Raw genomic sequence first — 19,230 nt, forward strand, 5'->3', positions numbered from 1 at the left:
GAAAATTCATATGCTTAATTGTTTGACAAATTTGTTTTGCATTGCTACAGTTATGCAGGCTGTATAAACAAATGTGATAAATACTTTTGTGACTTAACAATTTGCATATCTTAATTATGAAGTATTCCTCTCATCAACCGCTGCGGTCATTCCAAGCAATGATCCAAACTTTTCTTACAAGTTATTAGGTTGGTTTTTTTTTTTCTATTGTTGTTATTTATTCTGTGTATCAAAATTATAAGTGCCTTTGACATTTCCCATGAAAGAACTGTTAATTCAGAGATGTACAAATATTTACATCATAAGTCAGAAACCTGGATACCTGGCTGTTAAGTTCAAACTCAGAAACTAATGCTTTTTGAACAAGATCCATGATATCCTTCACTCCCCATCCCTTTCAGAATTTAGAAAAAGCAGCACTATGCATAAACACCACAGTTACTTCCAGAAAGTGGCACTGCACCTGTAGACTTAAACATGCTTGGAAAATTCTTTGTCTTCTTTTTCCCCCGCAGTCTATGTGTACTGCTAAGGGATTTGCATTCAGCCTTTTCAAAGTGTTCTGAATTTGTTGGGTTTTTTTTAATAATTTTTTTTTTTTAATCCAATGGACACACAAAACAAGGAGGAAAAAACATCACAAGGTAAAGGCAGGATGGAGGAACAAAAACAGAATTCCATAAATTAATAAAAGTGTTGAAGGGAGAAGGATGCCCAAGGAGGAGTTAAAAAGTCTTTAGTACAAGTGTATAACACTTCCACGCATTATGAGCTAGACAAGAAATGGGCAGGGAACAAGAAAGTAAATGTTTCAATGAAACGCATTTACAAATGAGCGACGATACAAAGTCCAAGTATGAAAATAAGATTCTTTTTTGAAAACACATTTTTGGCACAGATTAAAAAAAATGTATGTTGTGGGGGTTTGACTTCCTTAAAGTCAGTATTATATATATATTTATATATATATATATTATATATATTTATATATACACAGACACACGCACAGAGTTCTGCATAATGTTTATCAGGAAGGAAAACAAAATCAAGCTCCCTTTTGTATTTTTTCTTCTATGTAAACTGTCAATCCTCAATGAGGTGAAGACATTTGTGGTGTGTGAGGATTGCTGGGGCAATGGAGAAAGATCACATCCACAAGCAAACAGAGGAGTCCTGTGAAATGATTCTTGACCAGGCAATTATCTTTTCTTTAATTTAACAGAAGTAGTTCCCAGATTCCTGTTTCAGTTTGCAACTTGTTTGATGTGTGTCAAGACAGCCAGACATCACAGCAGGTCGTCAAAAAAAAGGAAGAAAAAATAAAACTGTACAAAGGTCCAAGTCACTAATTTAGTGCAAAGGCAATTCAGGTTCTTTTTTTTTTTTTCTTAAAAAAAATAAAATAAACAAAAAAAAAAAAAAACCAAACACACACGTGTAGCCATCTTGTAATTATGCAAAAAGGGGCCCTGGAGACCCGGTCCCACTCTGCCCGCTGAGCATATCAGCTGTTATGTATAAAAAAGAAACATGTAAACATCCAGGGTAGCAGCGCCACAAGCACTACCCACTTAAAAGTTCAAATGAGGTTCATGAGGGCAGGCGGCAAATGGTCTGGCAGCATTGTCTTGTCCCGCTTTGTTTTTGCCATAGGGCCACGAGGTGGTCAATAATGCAGTATGTGGCTCATACTGATGCAATGACAATCATAAGGTGAGGTGAGATGTTGGAGATGCTGGCGAGTAAGTCTGGGGCCAGACGAGAAAGGTGACTCTCAGAAAATTCACAGGGTGGGAAAATCTGCAGAACATAGGCAGGCTAGAAAACAAAAAAAATATACATCAAGGAGGAGCAAACCAAACAAGATTCTCAACAAAACTACAGTATTTCATGATTTATATTACAGGCAGTCCCCAGTTTAAGTATGCCCAACTTATGTCAAACTTGTACTTACAAATTGGGGTCCTGCCTCTCCCTTCTTGTGCCAATGCACCCTTTCTGTCAAAACATGACCCTCCTTCTTCCTTCAGTGTTCCAAAGCGCCCCTCATCATCTTTCCCTCCGTTCAGCATACCAAATTCGTGCCTCTCATGAGGGTTTACATCCTCTGACTGGCTCTCTCCTCCCAGTCGCACTTCGCAAAGCCATGGCTGCTGGTTCCTGCACGTGGCTCATGGCTGACCCAGAAGTGAAGAAAGGCTTCTGGGTCAACCGCAAGCCGCGTGCAGAAACCAGTAGCTCCGGCTTTGTGAAGTGTGACTGGGAGGAGTCAGCCAGCTAGAAGAGGTAAACACCCACGAGAGGCACGAATTTGGTATGCTGAACAGAGGGAAAGGCGATGAGGGGCATGTTGGGACACTGAAGGGAGGAGGAGGGTTGTGTTTTGATCAAAGGGAGGAAGAAGAGGCACGTTGGCACATAAAGGGAGAGGCAGGGTTGTGTTGGGACACAGAAGGAAGGGAGGGAACACAAACTTCAGACAAAGGAGGGAGGGAGCACAAACTTTGGCCCCAGAATGGAGGAAGAGAGGGGAGCTTGAACATGGGACATAGGATGGAAGAATGGAGGGAGTGAGGGAAAGAGATGCTGAGATGGGGGAATAGAAAGGGAGAATTGTTGGGCAAGGGTGTCTGAGTGAGAGAGAAAGAGATGGTGCACATGGGGAAATGAAGAGTGCAGTGAATTGTTGGGCATAGCGAAGGAGAGAGAAATATTGGACATGGTGGTGGGAGAGGCATGAGGAACAGATGTTTGGGGAAGAGGGAGAAATGTTGGATGTGGTGGTGAAGAGGAACAGTGGGATGGATGAAGAGCAAAAGTAAGTGTAAACCTATCTTTTCTATCTATTTAAACTACAGTACTTTATTTTGAGGACTGTTTTTTGAATGTTTAATGTTCTTTAATGCTTTTATAGACTGTACTGTACATGATCTGAGTTGCATACAAATTCAACTTAAGAACGGTTTAAAAAATGGAACTCATTCTTAACCCAGGGACTGCCTGTAATTATTTTAAACTGCTGTAAACGCACCATGGAAATTACAAAATGTAAAGGTAACTCCACCACCACCACCACCAAAATAAAGATGATCACTGCACATCACACCCCTACTTGTCAACTCATTCACACATTTAGCAATGCAGCTAGTGCATAGAATTACAGGATATGCGGAATATAAAATTTTAAAATAAATAAATTAAATATCTCGGACAGAGTGAGACCAGAAGGCCTTGAGCATGCGCAGATGCTCAAGGCCCGGCCCAGCCCAGCCAAGCCCAGAGGGAGGATCTTTGGGCACTGGCACTGGCATGTCCTGTGCGTTGGTGCTGGTGTCGGTGCCAAATTGGGGTAAGGGATGCTGTTTGGGTGCTCGGCGGGAGATGCCGGATCGTGGGGCGGGCACTCGCAAATCGAGTCAATGCTCGGTTTGCGAGGCACGATTTGCGGGAATGTTTTGCTCGTCTTGCAAAACACTCGCAAACTGAAGTTTGACTGTATATATATTATTAGTACGTCTTCTCTACTATGCCTGCTCCTGTACCCTCACCTCCTTTCATCTGCTTAAATACCTGATTAGAGCCTGGGTTAGGAACATTGATAATTCCTGCTGCTTGTTTAGCCTGCAGGTAACTGATGAATGCAGCCTTCAATGACTCTGTTTGATTCACCACATCTTCCTGATCACGCCCACAAGGCAAAGCCAATAAAAGGCAGTAGTCACTCTCCACCTAGGAAAGAATTTGCAACTTTGTGAGTGGTAGTTTTAAACACCGACACACAGAAACAGTTATATAATTACTGACCAGTGCACACTTTGCAATCAATGAAATAATAGTTGAAGAGACAGTTATAGATATCTGTCAACTTCTACTGTGCAAGCAAATCTTTTCTCCAATTACTTTTTTTTTTTTTTTTTTTAACAAAAAGCACAGTTACTTACTGTAACAGGTGCTATCCAGGGACAGCAGGCAGATATTCTCACACGTGTGCGACATCATCCATGGAGCCCCGGTACAGACAGCTTTAAAAGTGCATTGCAACTTTAAGAACTTGAGAGAGTTTGTGAACTGCCTGCACTGCGCATGCGCGAGTGCCTTCCTACCCAACGTCACTCGCGGCTCCTCGGTTCCATAAGCAAGCTAAGAAGCCAACCAGGAGAGATGAGTGGGTTGTGCGAATATCCCTGGATAAAACCTGTTACGATAAGTAACTGTGTTTTATCCCAGGACAAGCAGACAAAATATTCTGACATGTGGGACTCCCTAGCTTACTAGAATGGGATGGAGGGAGTGTTGGCCATTAGGAAAATAAATTTTGTAATATTGCTTGGCCGATTTGATCATCCAGACAGTAGTGTGATGTGAATATATGAACTGCTTTACAGATTTCACCAATAGGAGTGGAGCCTAGAAAAGCAACTGAAGCTGCCATAGCTCAGACTTAGTTGGCTGTGACTTGACTCTCCAGTTGGAGCCCAGCCTGAGCATAACAATCACCAACCACGTAGAAATCGTTCTCTTGGATACATGATGTCCCAACTTGTTAGACTCAAAGGAGACGAAAAGTTAAGGAGAAGTTCTCTGGAAATAGTAAGCCAACACTCTTTTGCAGTCTAGAGTGTGAAGAGGCGTCTCTCCAGGATGAGAATGAAGCTTAGGGAAAAACACTGGAAGTACAAAAGATTGATAGAGATGAAATTCAGTGATGACTTTAGGAAGGAATCTTGGATAGGTGCGAAGCACAACTTTGTCATGGTGGAACACTGTGAAGGATGGGTCTGTCACTAAGCATTTGAAGTTCATTTACTCTTCGAGCCAAAGGAAAAGGAGACATGAAAAACTGCTTTTGAAAGGAGGCTTCATTAATCTAGCAAGAAGTACATTAAGATCCCAAACACTGGAGATGGTTTGACACTGAAAATTCCTTTCAATAAATCTGGATACAAGAAGATGAGCAGTGAGAGGTTTTCCATCAACTGGTCTATGAAAAGAGTTGAGAGCACTGAGATGAACTCTAATCGAAGTGGTCTTGAGGCCTGAATTGGATAAATATAGAAGGTAATCTAATACTGAAGATACAGAGGTGGATTTAGTATCATGATGATGAAAAGTACACCACGTGGAAAACTGCTTCTATTTCTGCTGATAACACTGTTGTGTAGATGGTTTTCGTGATGCTTCTAAGATAAGTCTGACAGGCTAGGAAAGATGAAGGTCAGCTGATGTCAGCCCAAGAGGAACCAAGCTGTCAAGTGCAATGACTGAAGATTGGAATGCAGAAGAGATCCGTGACTGTGTGTGAAAAGAGATGGGACAATCTGAAGAGGGATTGGTTCCTTGATACTACGTTGAAGTAGAAGGGAAAACCAGGGTTGTCTGGGTCACTAAGAGAATCATGGTGGCCTCCTCCCGTTTGAACTTGACAAACGGCTTGAGGATGAAGGAGTTGGAGGAAACGCATAGAGAAACTTGTGTGTCCAATCCAGTAGAAAAGCAACTGCTTCCAGACACTGGGAGGGTGTAGATGGGCTGGAGTAGGTTTTGACAGAGATTTCGGCAGTTGGAACCCAAGCACAGTACCGGGTAGAGCTAAGAAGAAAAAATTTAAAAAAATTTAAATTGGATCACTGGATGGATCATTTGGGTCTTTATCTGCTGTCATCTACTATATTACTATGTTACACTGAGGAGATTACTGCCTACAGCAAAACTGGATCAGCTTGTGGTTGGGAGGGAGGAGACGCAAACAAGTCTATCTGAGGAATCCCCCACTGAGAGAAGATGTGATGCAAAACTGCAGAGTTGAGTGTCCACTCATGTGGCTGAAGAAACCTGCTGAGTTTATCTGCAAGAGAATTGTTCTCCTTGAATATATATTGCTTTCAGAAATATGTTGTGAGCAATTGCCCAGGTCCAAATCTTTTGGGCCTCCTGACAAACATGGAGAAAGCCCTTGCCACCTTGCTTTTTTATGTAGTACATTGCAACCTGACTGTCTGTGTGGATAAAAAGGAAGTGTTTGGTGACAATGTGCTGAAAAGCTATGAGAGCATTGTGCGACCTCACCTGGAGTATTGCGTTCAATTCTGGTCTCCTTATCTCAAGAAAGATATAGTGGCGCTAGAAAAGGTTCAAAGAAGAGCGACCAAGATGGTAAAGGGGATGGAACTCCTCTCGTATGAGGAAAGACTAAAACGGTTAGGGCACTTCAGCTTGGAAAAGAGACGGCTGAGGGGAGATATGATTGAAGTCTACAAAAACCTGAGTGGAGTAGAACGGGTACAAGTAGATCGATTTTTCACTCCGTCAAAAATGACAAAGACTAGGGGACACTCGATGAAATTACAGGGAAATACTTTTAAAACCAATTGGAGGAAATTTTTTTCACTCAGAGAATAGTTAAGCTCTGGAACGCATTGCCAGAGGATTTGATAAGACCAGATAGCCTAACTGGTTTTAAGAAAGATTTGGACAAGTTCCTGGAGGAAAAGTCCATAGTCTGTTATTGAGAAAGACATGGGGGAAGCCACTGCTTGCTCTGTATCAGTAGCATGGAATATTGCTACACCTTGGGTTTTGGCCAGGTACTAGTGACCTGGATTGTCTACCGTGAGAACGGGCTTCTGGGCTTGATGGACCATTGGTCTAACCCAGGGGTCTCAAAGTCCCTCCTTGAGGGCCGCAATCCAGTCGGGTTTTCAGGATTTCCCCAATGAATATGCATGAGATCTATGTGCATGCACTGCTTTCAATGCATATTCATTGGGGAAATCCTGAAAACCCGACTGGATTGCGGCCCTCAATGAGGGACTTTGATATCCCTGGTCTAACTCAATAAGGCTATTCTTATGTTTTTATGAGTTACAACAGATTGATATGGCAAAGCTGGTCCTGGGCCAACCTTGAATGCACAGACTGTGGATGAGTCCGTGGTCAGAACCTTTTGATGTGGAGGTGTGTGGAACAACAACCCTCTGGAAAGATTGGAAGAGTTCATCCACCACTGCAGAGATTGTCGAAATGAAGAAGTGACCATAATGTGTTGAGACAGTGGGTCGAGAGCTTGAGACCATTGAGATGCGGCAGTCCATTGAGGCATCCAGAGATGAAGCTTTACAAATGGAGTACATGCACCATGGAAGCCATGTGACCCAGCAGTATCATTTGCTTGGCCAAAAGTGATGGAAGGTGAGAAGTCTGCGTGTAAACCTGAATCAAATTTTCTAGCCTTTGCTGAGGGAGAAACGCTCTGAAAGGAATGGTGTCTAGCATTTATTTATTTATTCAATTTTCTGAACCTGAATAAACCTGAATTTATTCAATTTTCTGTACCTGAATAAACTTATATAAACCGTTCTGAGTTTATTCAAGTACAAAGCATTTTTCCCTGTTTGTCCTAGCGGGCTCACAATCTGTCTAATGTACCTGGGGCAATGGGAGGATTAAGTGACTTGCCCAGGGTCACAAGGAGCAGCGTGGGTTTGAGCCCACAATCCCAGGGTGCTGAGGCTGTAGCTTTAACCACTGCGCCACACTCTCCCAGAGTCCTGATAAATTACAGAGTTTAAGAGGGATTTGGGAAAGTTGATTTCGAAATCCAACTGCTGAAGGAAGAGAATTGTTAAGCAAGTTGTTGCAATCACCCCTTGTGAGGTGGATCTTTGATCAGCCAATTATCCAGATAGGGGAATACAACCAGGCACTTGGTGAACACTCTGGGAGAGGATGCAAAGCCAAAGGGCAGGACCTTGTATTGATAATGGTGTTGTGATACCTGAAATCTGAAGAATTTCCTGGAGGTTGTATTCACTGTTATGTGAGTATAAGCCTCTTTGAGATCCAGAGAGCATAGTTGTTGTGATCTAAGAGGGGATATAAAGTTGCCAGGTACAACATGCAAAACTTTTCCTTCACTAGAAACTTATTTAGGCCCCTGAGCTCTAAAATGGGATACAGACCTTCCGTCATTTTCGGTATGAGAAAATACCGGGAGTAAAACCCACGGTTTCTCTGCACAGGTGAACTTGTTCTATAGCATTGAGAAGAAGGGATTCTATCTCTTGAAGCAGGGACTTCTGCTGAGGGTTGAAAGAAGACTCTCTTGGAGGATGATCTGGAAGCATATTCCCAATGGGGATAATACAGTTGGAGTTGACCCCCGATCGGTTGAGGAAGAAGCTGTGAAAGGGGAACAGTGGCTATGCTCTCTAGAAGCCCGTCAAAAAGACAGAGCAGGCTTTTATGAGTTGCTGCTTGAGGTTTCTGAAAGCGCTGTTGTTTTTGCTTTTTCTGCTGTGGTCTAGGAGGAGCAGCTGGTTTTGAAGAAAAATGCCTTTGATATGAAGAAGGCTTAAAAGATTTAGAAGTTGAAGACTTAGGCTTGGATTTAACCAAAGCATCCCAATGTTTCTCATGATCAGTGAACTTTTGTGTGGCATTTTCAATAGTCACCAAAGAGCTCATCTCCCAAGCAGGGAATGTTCACTAATCTGTCCTGAAGATTGATGTCCATATCTGAGACTCTTAGCCATGCAAGATGTCTTATTGCCACTGACATAGCTGAGGCTCTGGAAGATAATTGAAACACATCATAAGCAGATCTTGCTATATATCTTCTAGCTAGGGCAAGAGTGCAAGAGAGATGAAATTCCTGTAAATGTTGTGGAGGAATGTTATCTATCAAAAGAAGACAATTTCTTTTTTTTTTCCCAATTCTTTATTCATTTTTCCATCTTCCACCAAGTATACAATATTACATAAATTGAATCATACATATCACTTGAAATTCTTTCTAATATCATCTAAATACATAAATTTACCCTCTCCCCCACTCTCCCTTTTCACAGATATTATAATCTAAATTAAATATACATATGCTACATTCACAAATATTGATTAAACCTATATTATAACTATTTACCCCATCCCATAATTATAATTATACTTTCAATTAGAGAATGACACGGAGAAAAAAATCTGTCCCCGTCACCGCCCCGTTCCCGGCCCACCATCCTCTGCACCGCCCCATCACCGCCAATCCCTTCACCGCCCCGTCACCGTCACTGCCATCCCATTCACCGCCCCGTCACCGTTCCCGCTGCATCCATATAAGCCTTAGTACTGTAATATTTAGCTTATTCCTTTCTTATAAATCAAAGTTCCTGCTGCTGAACTAGAGAAAGAGATGTTCAGCTGGCAAGGCTTTGTTTATAAATTTTTATCAACACAACTAATATACTACTTTATCCTAAAGCAAAAAATAAATAAATAAATAGAATTTTTTTTCTACCTTTGTTGTCTGGTTTCTGCTTTCCACATCTTCTCATTCAATTCCTTCCATCCACTGTGTGTCTTCTCTCTGCGTCTTCCATTTGCTGTTACTGTGCCTCTCCCTTCACCCCCCCCCCAATTGGTCTAGCACCCATCTTCTTCCCTCCGCTCCCCCAGAGTCTGGCATCTGTCTTCTTCCCACTCTGTCTTCCACATTTCCCTTCAGGGTCTGTTCCTCTCCACCCTCCTTCAATGTCTGTCCTATTCCTTTCCATCACCACCCTTCCCTCCCTCCTTTACCATCTGTTCCTTTCTACCACCCTTCAGCTCCTCTCGCGTGGCCTATCTACCTTCCTCCCTCTTATTTTCATGGCACGTTACAATGTAATTTGTGCAAGCTACTGGGAGCCTGCGAGCTCGGTCCCTGTCCCATCCCCACAAACCATCTCGCTTCTGTGCTCCTATTTTCCCCATTTCTAATATCTCCCCTATGTATCTGCCATTGCCCCCCCTGTGTCCATATACCATCCCCATGGCATATCCCCTTTATGTCTCTGTCCCTATGCCCCATGCACATAATTTCCCCTCTTTCTGTTACCTTCCTGTGTCCAGATGTCCCCTATCTTCCTCTTCCATACCAGTGTGTCTCTTCTTTTCAACCCCATCTAGCTTTTTTCCCTCTTTCTTCCCCCCCCTGCTTCTAGCATCTGGCACACCTGCTTGTCCTTCCCTTTCTTTCCTGCTGTGGGTTTTTCTTTCCGTCTTCATCTCCTTGGCCCAGAATCCTTTTCCCTTTCACTCCCTCCTTCCAGTTTGAGCCGGGAACACGGGCGATTGCACGGTCCCGCAGCCCCCATCCGCCTGCCTAATCGATCCTAGTGTTTAGCCAGCTCTCTCCCTTCTCCTCACCTTAGTTTGCAGGCTTTCTTTTTCGGCGACCTACACGCGCGGCTGCTCAGTTTTCAATCTTCTGCTCTGTTGCAACTTCCTGTTTCCGGTTGCGTCAGAGCAGAAGATCGAAACTGAGCAGCAGCGGGTGCGCGGCTCTTTGATAGCGTGTGCGTCGCTGAAAAAGAAAACCTACAAACTAAGGTGAGGAGAAGGGAGAGAGCTGGCTAATCACTAGGATCGATTGGGCAGGCGGGTGTGGGCTGCGGGGACCGCGCGATCCTTCATGCCTCACTGCGGGGACAAGACCATTCACCGCTCCACGGGGCGGTGAATGGCCTTGTCCCCGTCCCTGCAGCGACTGCTAGTTTTTGTTCCCCGTTTCGGCGGGTTACCCGCGGCTAAACCACCACCGTGTCATTCTCTACTTTCAATGTAAAAAGGTGTCTAATCATTACAATAAGTTGTCAATGGCCCCCAAATCTTCTTAAAATTATTAATTCCCTTTTTGTATAGCAATTATTCTTTACATCTTATATATATGGCATAATGGCTTCCACCAGAAGGTGTAATTAAGTCTTGTGTAATTATTCCAATTTCTGGTGATATGTTGAATGGCGATTCCTGTCATTATTAATAAAAGTTTATTATTATTTGATGAAATTTGACTCTTTTTTCTCATTGACATTCCAAATAGGATTGTATCATATGATAAAACTACATGGTTTTCTAATAAAGAATTAATTTGTGACCAAATTGATTTCCAGAAGGCCATGATACAGGGACAAAAGAATAATAAATGATCTAAAGTCCCTGCTTCCAGAAGACAATTTCTTAACAAGGTGCTTTATATAGCAGGAAATATAGAAATTGTAATTTAGTACTCTATTTGCTAACATGGAATTTTGGTACCGGCGACATCCAAATTTGTCCATAGTGCACCCCTTCATGCCCTGGTGGAACTGAGGCATAGACTCTTGATGGAGTACATTTTTTCAAAGTCAACTCTACCATCAGGGACTGGTGCTGAAGCTGTAGTTTGTCAAAACCTGGAGAAGAAATTATTTTATATAGAGAGTGCAATTTTCTGAGAGCCACTGTAATGGTTTGGGGTGTTTCCCAGTTCTTGTGAAGAGTCTCTTTGAGAATACCATGCAAAGGTAGTCTGAGAAGTTCTTTAGGAAGTTCATCATAATCTAAGGCCTCCAAGTATTCCACACTGTATGCAGAATCAGCTTCTAGCTTGACTGGTAGCTCTTTGCCTAACTGCCTAATAAATTTGGCAAAATAAAGTCTTTCAGTAGAAGATTTAGCCCTTAGTGGAGACTTTTGTGGAGACTTTTCCAAGGTAGTGTCATAAGCCTCCGCTGTAGACTCAGGTAAGTCCTCAGCTGAATCAGACTAAGTCAGAGTCATAAAAGGACTTTGGTGAGGGAGTACGTCGGGAAGAATGATGCTGACGTCAAGCCCATGTCGATCTGATGACAATGATGATGCATGACGTGACACTCTTTTACACTTTGAAGATCGTGAGGGAAAGCGATGTTTTATTTTTAAAGCTCCTGAAGAATGATGCTTACTGGACTTGGAGCATTGAGATGAAGAGGAAGAATGACAATGCCTTGGTGAACTGGAGCGGGGCCTCGATGGAGAACTGGACCTGCGATGAAATAGTTTATACTTGGATGTAGAAGGTGGATGCCGCTCTGGACAGCCAGTGTCAGTACCACAGGACCTAGTGGCCTTATGCTCAGGCTGGGTTGGCATTGATAGAGTCAATGTCTGAGTAAGGAGTTTATTTATTTATTTAAATTCTTTATTCATTTTAAAATCTTCCAGCAAGTGTACAGGAATATATCATTAATAACAACAATATAACACTTGAAATTCTTTCTATTGTAATCATAACAACATAAAAATTATAACCCATCCCACCCACCCCAATAAATACAAACATATCATAAAAATAAACGAAACACATTATTTAGTAAAGTTCCCATAACTACCCCCTTACCCCCTATATGTAAATATATCTATCAAAGGAAAATGATGTTTACACATTACAATATCTTTCCAATGGCCCCCAGATCTTTATTAAATTATTATAATTCCCTTTCTGCAAAGCAATTGCTCTTTCCATCTTAAAAATATGACATAGTGAATTCCACCAAAAAGTATAATTAAGATTAGTATAATTTTTCCAATTATTAGTAATATGCTGAATGGCAACCCCTGTCATTATTAATAGTTTGTTATTATGTGATGATATTTGACTTTTTTTCCTCATAGACATGCCGAACAGAATAGTATCATACGATAATGCAACATTGTTTTCTAATAGACAATTTACTTGGGTCCAAATTGAATTCAGAAAAAAATCTTAATACAGGGACAATAGTAAAGTAAATGATCCAAAGTCCCCGCTTTTAGATTACAATGCCAGCATCTATTAGACTTAGAGCTATCTAACTTTTGTAAACGAACTGGGGTCCAAAAAGATCTATGTAATAAAAAGAACCAAGTTTGCCTCATAGATGCAGACACTGTACATCTCATTCTCCAAGACCAAATTCGTGGCCATTGAGATGCAGAAATTTGCTGCTTGATCTCAATGCTCCAAATGTCTCTAAGACCATTTTTTGGTTTTTTATTCATATATCCAGATAATAATTTATACCACAATTCGGCTTGATGTCCCAGAAAATCTGCTTGGAAGCAAAGGAACTCCAGACTATATTGATTATTCAGATTTTTCCATTCAGGGAACCCCACCTGAATAGCCTGCTTCAGCTGCAACCATTTAAAACTTTGTGATTTATTAAGACCAAATCTATGCTGCAATTGTGAAAATTCAAGCAATTTACCATCTGAAATAACATCATTCAGAGTTCGAATACCTGCAATGATCCAGTTTTTCCATAAGACTTTAGATCCGCCAATTTGAATCTTGGAGTTTATCCATAAGGATTGATTCATTGATTTACTTATTGGAATAGATGTTAAGTTACTAATGTATCTCAAAGTTCTCCATATGTCAGATAAAATTATGTTCTCCTTATATTTCCTAGGCAATTTAATACTAGGAACATGAACTAAATTTAAAGGAAACAAGAGACGCCACTCCAAACACAGCCAATCCGGGGCGTTATCCATGAGTTCTGGGAGGATCCAATACATACCCTGACGTAAAATATAGGCTTGATGATACCTATAAAAATTAGGAAAATTTACCCCACCCTCCTCAATTGGTCTTTGAAGAGATACTAAAGCAATTCTAGGCATTTTACCCAGCCAAAGAAATTTCGTGAGGATACCATTAAGCTTTTTATAAAAGAACCCATGAAAAAAAATTGGTATCATACTCATTTGATAGCAAACCACAGGCAATATCATCATTTTAATAGTTTGAACTCTCCCCCACCAAGAGAGATGTAAAGGATTCCATTGCTCACATAACTCCGTAACTCTTTTTAATAAAAGTTTTTCATTCTCTTTTACTGTGTCATCCAGATTATTTTTAATCTTAATACCTAAATATTTTAATCCATCTTCTTTCCATATGAATGGAAAAAAATCAAATAGTTCTTTAGAACAATACACATTTAAAGGAAAAATTTCTGACTTACTCCCAATTTATTTTGTATCCTGAAAATTTTCCAAATGTATCAATCAATTCCAATAAACATGGAATGGTATTTTCTGGATTTCTCAAATAAAGCAGAATATCATCTGCATATACTGAAACTTTATATTCCATATCTGAATGCGGAATACCCTGTATCCCCTTTGCTTATTGAATGGCTAATAATAAGGGTTCTAATACAACATCAAACAGCAAAGGAGATAAAGGACAGCCTTGTCTAACTCCCCTTTGCAATTTAAACCGCTCAGATAAATTATTATTAATATTCAATCTTGCAGAAGGGGAGCTATACAATGTTCTGATCATTTGTATAAATCCAGGACCTATACCAAACCAATCCAATGCTTGATACATAAAATTCCATTCAACCCTATCAAAAGATTTCTCTGCATCCAAAGATACAGAAAAGGCCGGATCATTCATATTTTTGATTAAATTCAACATATGAAACGCTAATCTAGAATTATTAGAGGAATGTCTTTTAACAACAAATCCTGTTTGGTGCATATCAATAATATAATATCACTCACTTGGAGATTCTACACGGTGTTCCAGGCCAAGGCACTGCAAGCACCAACTGTGGAGGTCAGTGATGGAAATTTGCCTTTGGCACCTGCAGTACTTATTAAAACCCGTTAACGACCGGGACATCAATGGAAAGTCAGATTCAGCCAAATTGAACTCAATGGCTGTGGAAAAAGAGAAAGGCCTCGTCAGGCGAAGCCCACGAGGAGAAAAGTGAGGAAAAATTTTCCCCACTTTTTCTTTTTAAGAAAATTAAGTAAACTTAAAAGAAGTAAAAGAAAAAGAAATAATGTGTGAGCGGGAAGGAAAAATGTAAAAAAATTTGAACAGCGTTCAAAAACACGACTTCTTAACTCCACTATGACTTCTTAACTCCACGGAAAACTAAGAACTGAGGAGGTGCGAGCGACATCAGGTGGGAAGGCACTCGTGCATGCGCAGTTTGGGAACTCTCTCAAGTTTTTAAAGTGGTGATGCACTTTTAAAGCTGTCGGTACTGGGGCTCCATGGATGACGTCACCCACTTGTGTGAGAATATGCTGCCTGCTTGTCCTGGGATAACACTAGGCTTTAGTCTTTAACCACAGACTAAACTCTCAATTGGAAAGGACAGAATCCCAATCTGTTCTCCAAAGCAGATTTCTTACCCCAAAACTCACGCCTGAAAGCCAGGATTCACAATCATTTTCTTGTAATGATACTAAATAATCTGCTGACATCAGTTTCTTGATAGCTATAGAAAACAAGTGCTCTTCTTGATTCTGTTATTTAAGATACAATGTTTATTAAGAGGGTACCCTCAGGGGCATCTAGCAATATCTTTTCTAAATGTAAACAAAGTGTAGTAGACACAATGGGAGCACTGCAGTGAGAGAACTGTGAGCAGTAGTCTTTATAGGCACTTTTTCTAGGGATTTCAGATCATGCTTTTGAGAAAAATAAGGAAGGATTACCACATGCCTTTCATGGAGGAGAGGTTAAAGTAATTCCAAGGGTCATATTTAGATCAAGAGAGGAAAAGTATGGGCATAGATTGGATTTTACTTTTACAGAAAAAAATCTCCTTATAGATAGGATTATCAGATTTTGCATATGGAAAAAAGAGGATGCGTGGCCCTGCCACTTTCCACCTCATGCAAACAGCATCTCTTCAGGACTAGTCTGGAGTGTATTTGCACATGCACAGATGCAACGTGATGATGTCACTAAATCGCATCCATGCATTCCAGACTCGGCCCCAATCTCAACAGCTTTGAAAAAGAAGATGCTAGGCGAATAAAACAAACGCATCAGCTCCTCCAGGTTAATCATGGTGCTGTAAACAGTTTCTTACCAGCATCCTGCGTGCTACACCCTCCAGCTGTGAAGCCTCTAGCCTCATGCGTTGGGCAATTCTCAGTGGAGGCCCTCCCTCTGGTGCTGGCAAAGACCGATGTGCAAGAACATTGTTACCAGAAACAAAATGAAGTTGAACTGCAGCAGTGTCATTCTTTAGTGCCAGGAGGCCCTGCCATACAATAGGGTATTTCTGCAAAAAAAACAAGGAAAATTTTTAAAAGGAGAAAATAGATTGCCAAGATCATTCTGTGAGATTATTCTAGGAAAAGGACTTTGGTTTTTAATAAGGATTGGAAAACCAGTTTTACAAAATTGTACATGATTTGGGGACTAAGGAGAAATTAGGTTCTGACTGAGAACACATTGACTTTGGCAGTGGTACAAGTGGACTCTGCAGTCCCATCTATAATCAGTTAGACGAATAGTCAAGCAGGAACTAACTAAAAACTATTAAACACACCAACTCCACTAAATCCATAGTCTGTTAATGAGAAAGACATGGAAGAAGCCACTACTTGCCCTGTATCGGTAGCATGGAATATTGCTACTCCTTGGGTTTTGGACAGGTACTAGTGATCTGGATTGGCCACTGTGAGAACGGGCTACTGGGCTTGATGGACCATTAGTCTGACAGAGTAAGGCTATTCTTATGTTCTTATGTAGTTGTCCGGATTGGACAGGGAAATACTGCTGGATACCGATTAGAACAAGAACCTTCAAGGCGTCCCCACAGTTCGCTAGCTAAGCCAGATGAACCAAACGCCGCTGCTCTTACTGTACTCCTAAAAAAACCAACAACAAGATACAGCAAAAAAAACAAACAAACCTGTACTTTTCACGAAAAACAACAGGGTAGGGTCTGTGCCGGTCTGGAGGGATTAAAAGAAAGAAAATTAGCAGAGAAGAACCTAATTTCTCTTTCTTTATTGCCTCTTCAGACCAGCAGAGAACAGATGGGACCTACCAAAGCAATACACAAAGGGCCACCACAATAACATGCTCACTGAACGCTGCGTCTCGACGCACCTGAACATCTACATGGTAGTGACGAACAAAGGAATGGCAAGAAGACCAAACTGCAGCTTTACAGTTATCAACCAGAGGCACAAGAGAACTCTCAGCCCAAGAGGCCGAGTGTAATGAACATTGAGAAAATCTGGAACAGATTTCTTTTGAAGAAGGAACGCCGAAGCGATAGAATCCTTGATCCAGCGCGCAATCATAGCCTTGTAAGCACAGTCCCCCTTATGAGGGCCCGCTAAAAGGACAAAAAGACGATCCAACTGTCCAAACTCCTAGGTCCGCTGAACGTAAGAGCGAAGGACCCTATGGACATCCAATTTCCGCAACTGTCTCTGCTCCAAAGAGCCATCCTGACTACACAAGACCAGAAGGATAATGGAGGAGCGTGTGGCACGGTGGTTGGAACTACAGCCTCAGCACTCTGGGGTTGTGGGTTCAAACCCCACATTGCTACTTGTGACCCTGGGCAAGTCACTCAGTCCTCCATAGCCCATCGGGATAGATAGGGAAAATGCCTGAGTACCTGATTGTAAAACCGCTTAGATAATCTTGATAGGCGATATATAAACACCTAATAAACTTGAAACTTGACATGAAAAGGCAAAACCACCTTCAGAAGAAAGGAGGGAACCAGCTGCAACATGACCTGCTCCCTAGAGAACTCCAGGAAGGGAGGCCTATATAAAAAGGCTTGCAGTTCAGAAACACATCTCGTAAAAGTAATGGCCACCAGAGTAAGTAATGGCCACCAGAGTAAGGTCCTTCAACATGCCAAGAGGCTCAAAAGGAGGACAAACGAGCACAGAAAGAACCAGACTGAGATCCCAGGCTGGAACTAAAGGAAGAACTGGAGGCCAGAGCAATTTTGTCGCTCTCAAGAATCAAATCGCATCAGGAGAACAGGCCAAACGCCAACCATGCAACAGACTGCAAAAAGAAGAAAAAGCTGCAATCTGAATCTGAGGGAGGACCGGGCAAAACTTCGCTCCAGGCCATCCAGAAAGTACGCAGGTAAAGCTAGGCTTGGTCAGGGCACTGGTCTTTAAACCAAGCGCCGCTATGTGTGCCGACTGCTGAGCACGATGGACCACTGGTCTGACCCAGCAGCGGCAATTCTTATGTTCTTATAACAGGCAAAGGGGAATCAAGCCACGAGTGGACCACCACTCCTCAAAAAGATGTCAAATGCGCACATAAGCCCGAAAGGTGGAAAATCTCTAAGAACCCAAGAAGGTGAAGATCATCTTATCCAAATATCCTTTCTTACTTAAGCGTTCCCTTTCAAGAGTCAAGCTGTAAGACAAAAGGGACTTGGATTGAACATGGGAATGGGCCCCTGCCCTGAGTCAGAAGGTCGGGCGAGAGGGGCAGAAAAAGAGGATTTGCCATGAGAAGACAAACCAGATCTGTGTAACACGGGTGCCTGGGCCAATCTAGAGCCACCAGGATACAAAGCCTGCATGCTGGGCAATGCAAAGAACTCTGCCCACCAGAGGTCACAGAGTAAAGACCTACAGCAGGCCGTCTGTCAGCCAAGCCTGCACCAGAGCAACCAACCCCTTGGCTTGGTATTCCCTGCACCAACTGAAGAACCTAGGTGCTTTGGTGTTGACGCTCATAGCCATGAGGCCCATGACTGAACAATCAACTCGAAGGTTCCAGCCCGAGACACTAGGATCCAGCACATGACGACTGAGGAAGTCTGCCTGGACATTGTCTACTCCTGCTATGTGAGAAACCAAAATATCCAGAAGATGAGTCTCTTCCCATTCCATAAGAAGAGTTGCCTCCTGCGCCACTAGATGACTCTTGGATCACCCCCTGATGACTGACATAAGCATTGTCTGAGAGAACCCAAACTGACTTCCCCTCCAGCAATGAATCTAAAGCTACCAACGCCAACCGAATGGCTCTAGCCTTCAGAATATTGATTGACCATAATGTTTCCACCGACAACCAGCTGCCCTGAGCCGAACAACCAAGACATTGAGCTCCTCAACCGAGGAGATTGGCATCCTTAAGAAGCACTGTCCCTGAACCAGACTGGAAGACTGTAGCCACCAGCTCAGGGACAGGAGAGTCCAGATTGTGAATCTGTGGTGACCACCGCCGAGGAAGAGCTTACTGAAAAGAATACATGTGAGCCTGAGCCCACCTGACTACTTCCAGGGAGCCCAATGACCCCAAAACCTCAGAAAATCCTGCGCCTGAGGGCAACAACAATCCATCAGGGAGTGAATCTGCAACTGCAATTTCAATACCCAGGCCTCAGGAAGGAAAACTCTCCGCAAACTGGTGTCGAAGAGAACTCTGAGATACTCCAAGAGATGAGACTGAGTCAACTGGCTTTTGGACAGGTTGACCACCCAGCTCAATGACTGCAAAAACACCACAATCCAAGTCGTGACCCGGGAACTATCCTGAAAAGACTTTGCTCAAATCAACCAGTTGTCCAGATAGGGATGAAGTAGAATAATAATAATAGCTACTTTATTTTTATACACCACAATACCATAAACAGATCAAAGCAGTTTGTATTGTAT

At 42.1% G+C, this 19,230-nt stretch overlaps 1 protein-coding gene across 7 annotated transcripts in view; it reads right to left on the bottom strand.

Annotated features, from left to right (window-relative positions):
- Positions 1–19,230, bottom strand: part of SPEN (spen family transcriptional repressor) — a 192,989-nt gene continuing 173,759 nt past the window's right edge. For all 7 annotated transcript variants that reach the window (XM_033921336.1, XM_033921338.1, XM_033921335.1 and 4 more), the window contains 3 exons: positions 15,660–15,854; positions 3,571–3,729; positions 1–1,818 (listed from right to left, as the gene is read on the bottom strand). In XM_033921336.1, the coding sequence (XP_033777227.1) occupies positions 1,687–1,818; positions 3,571–3,729; positions 15,660–15,854 (486 nt within the window). In that variant the 3' untranslated portion in view covers positions 1–1,686. The remainder of the gene's footprint in view (positions 1,819–3,570; positions 3,730–15,659; positions 15,855–19,230) is intronic.

This window comes from Geotrypetes seraphini, chromosome 15, assembly GCF_902459505.1.
Source record: "Geotrypetes seraphini chromosome 15, aGeoSer1.1, whole genome shotgun sequence".
In the NCBI taxonomy this organism is placed as follows: Eukaryota; Metazoa; Chordata; class Amphibia; order Gymnophiona; family Dermophiidae; genus Geotrypetes; species Geotrypetes seraphini.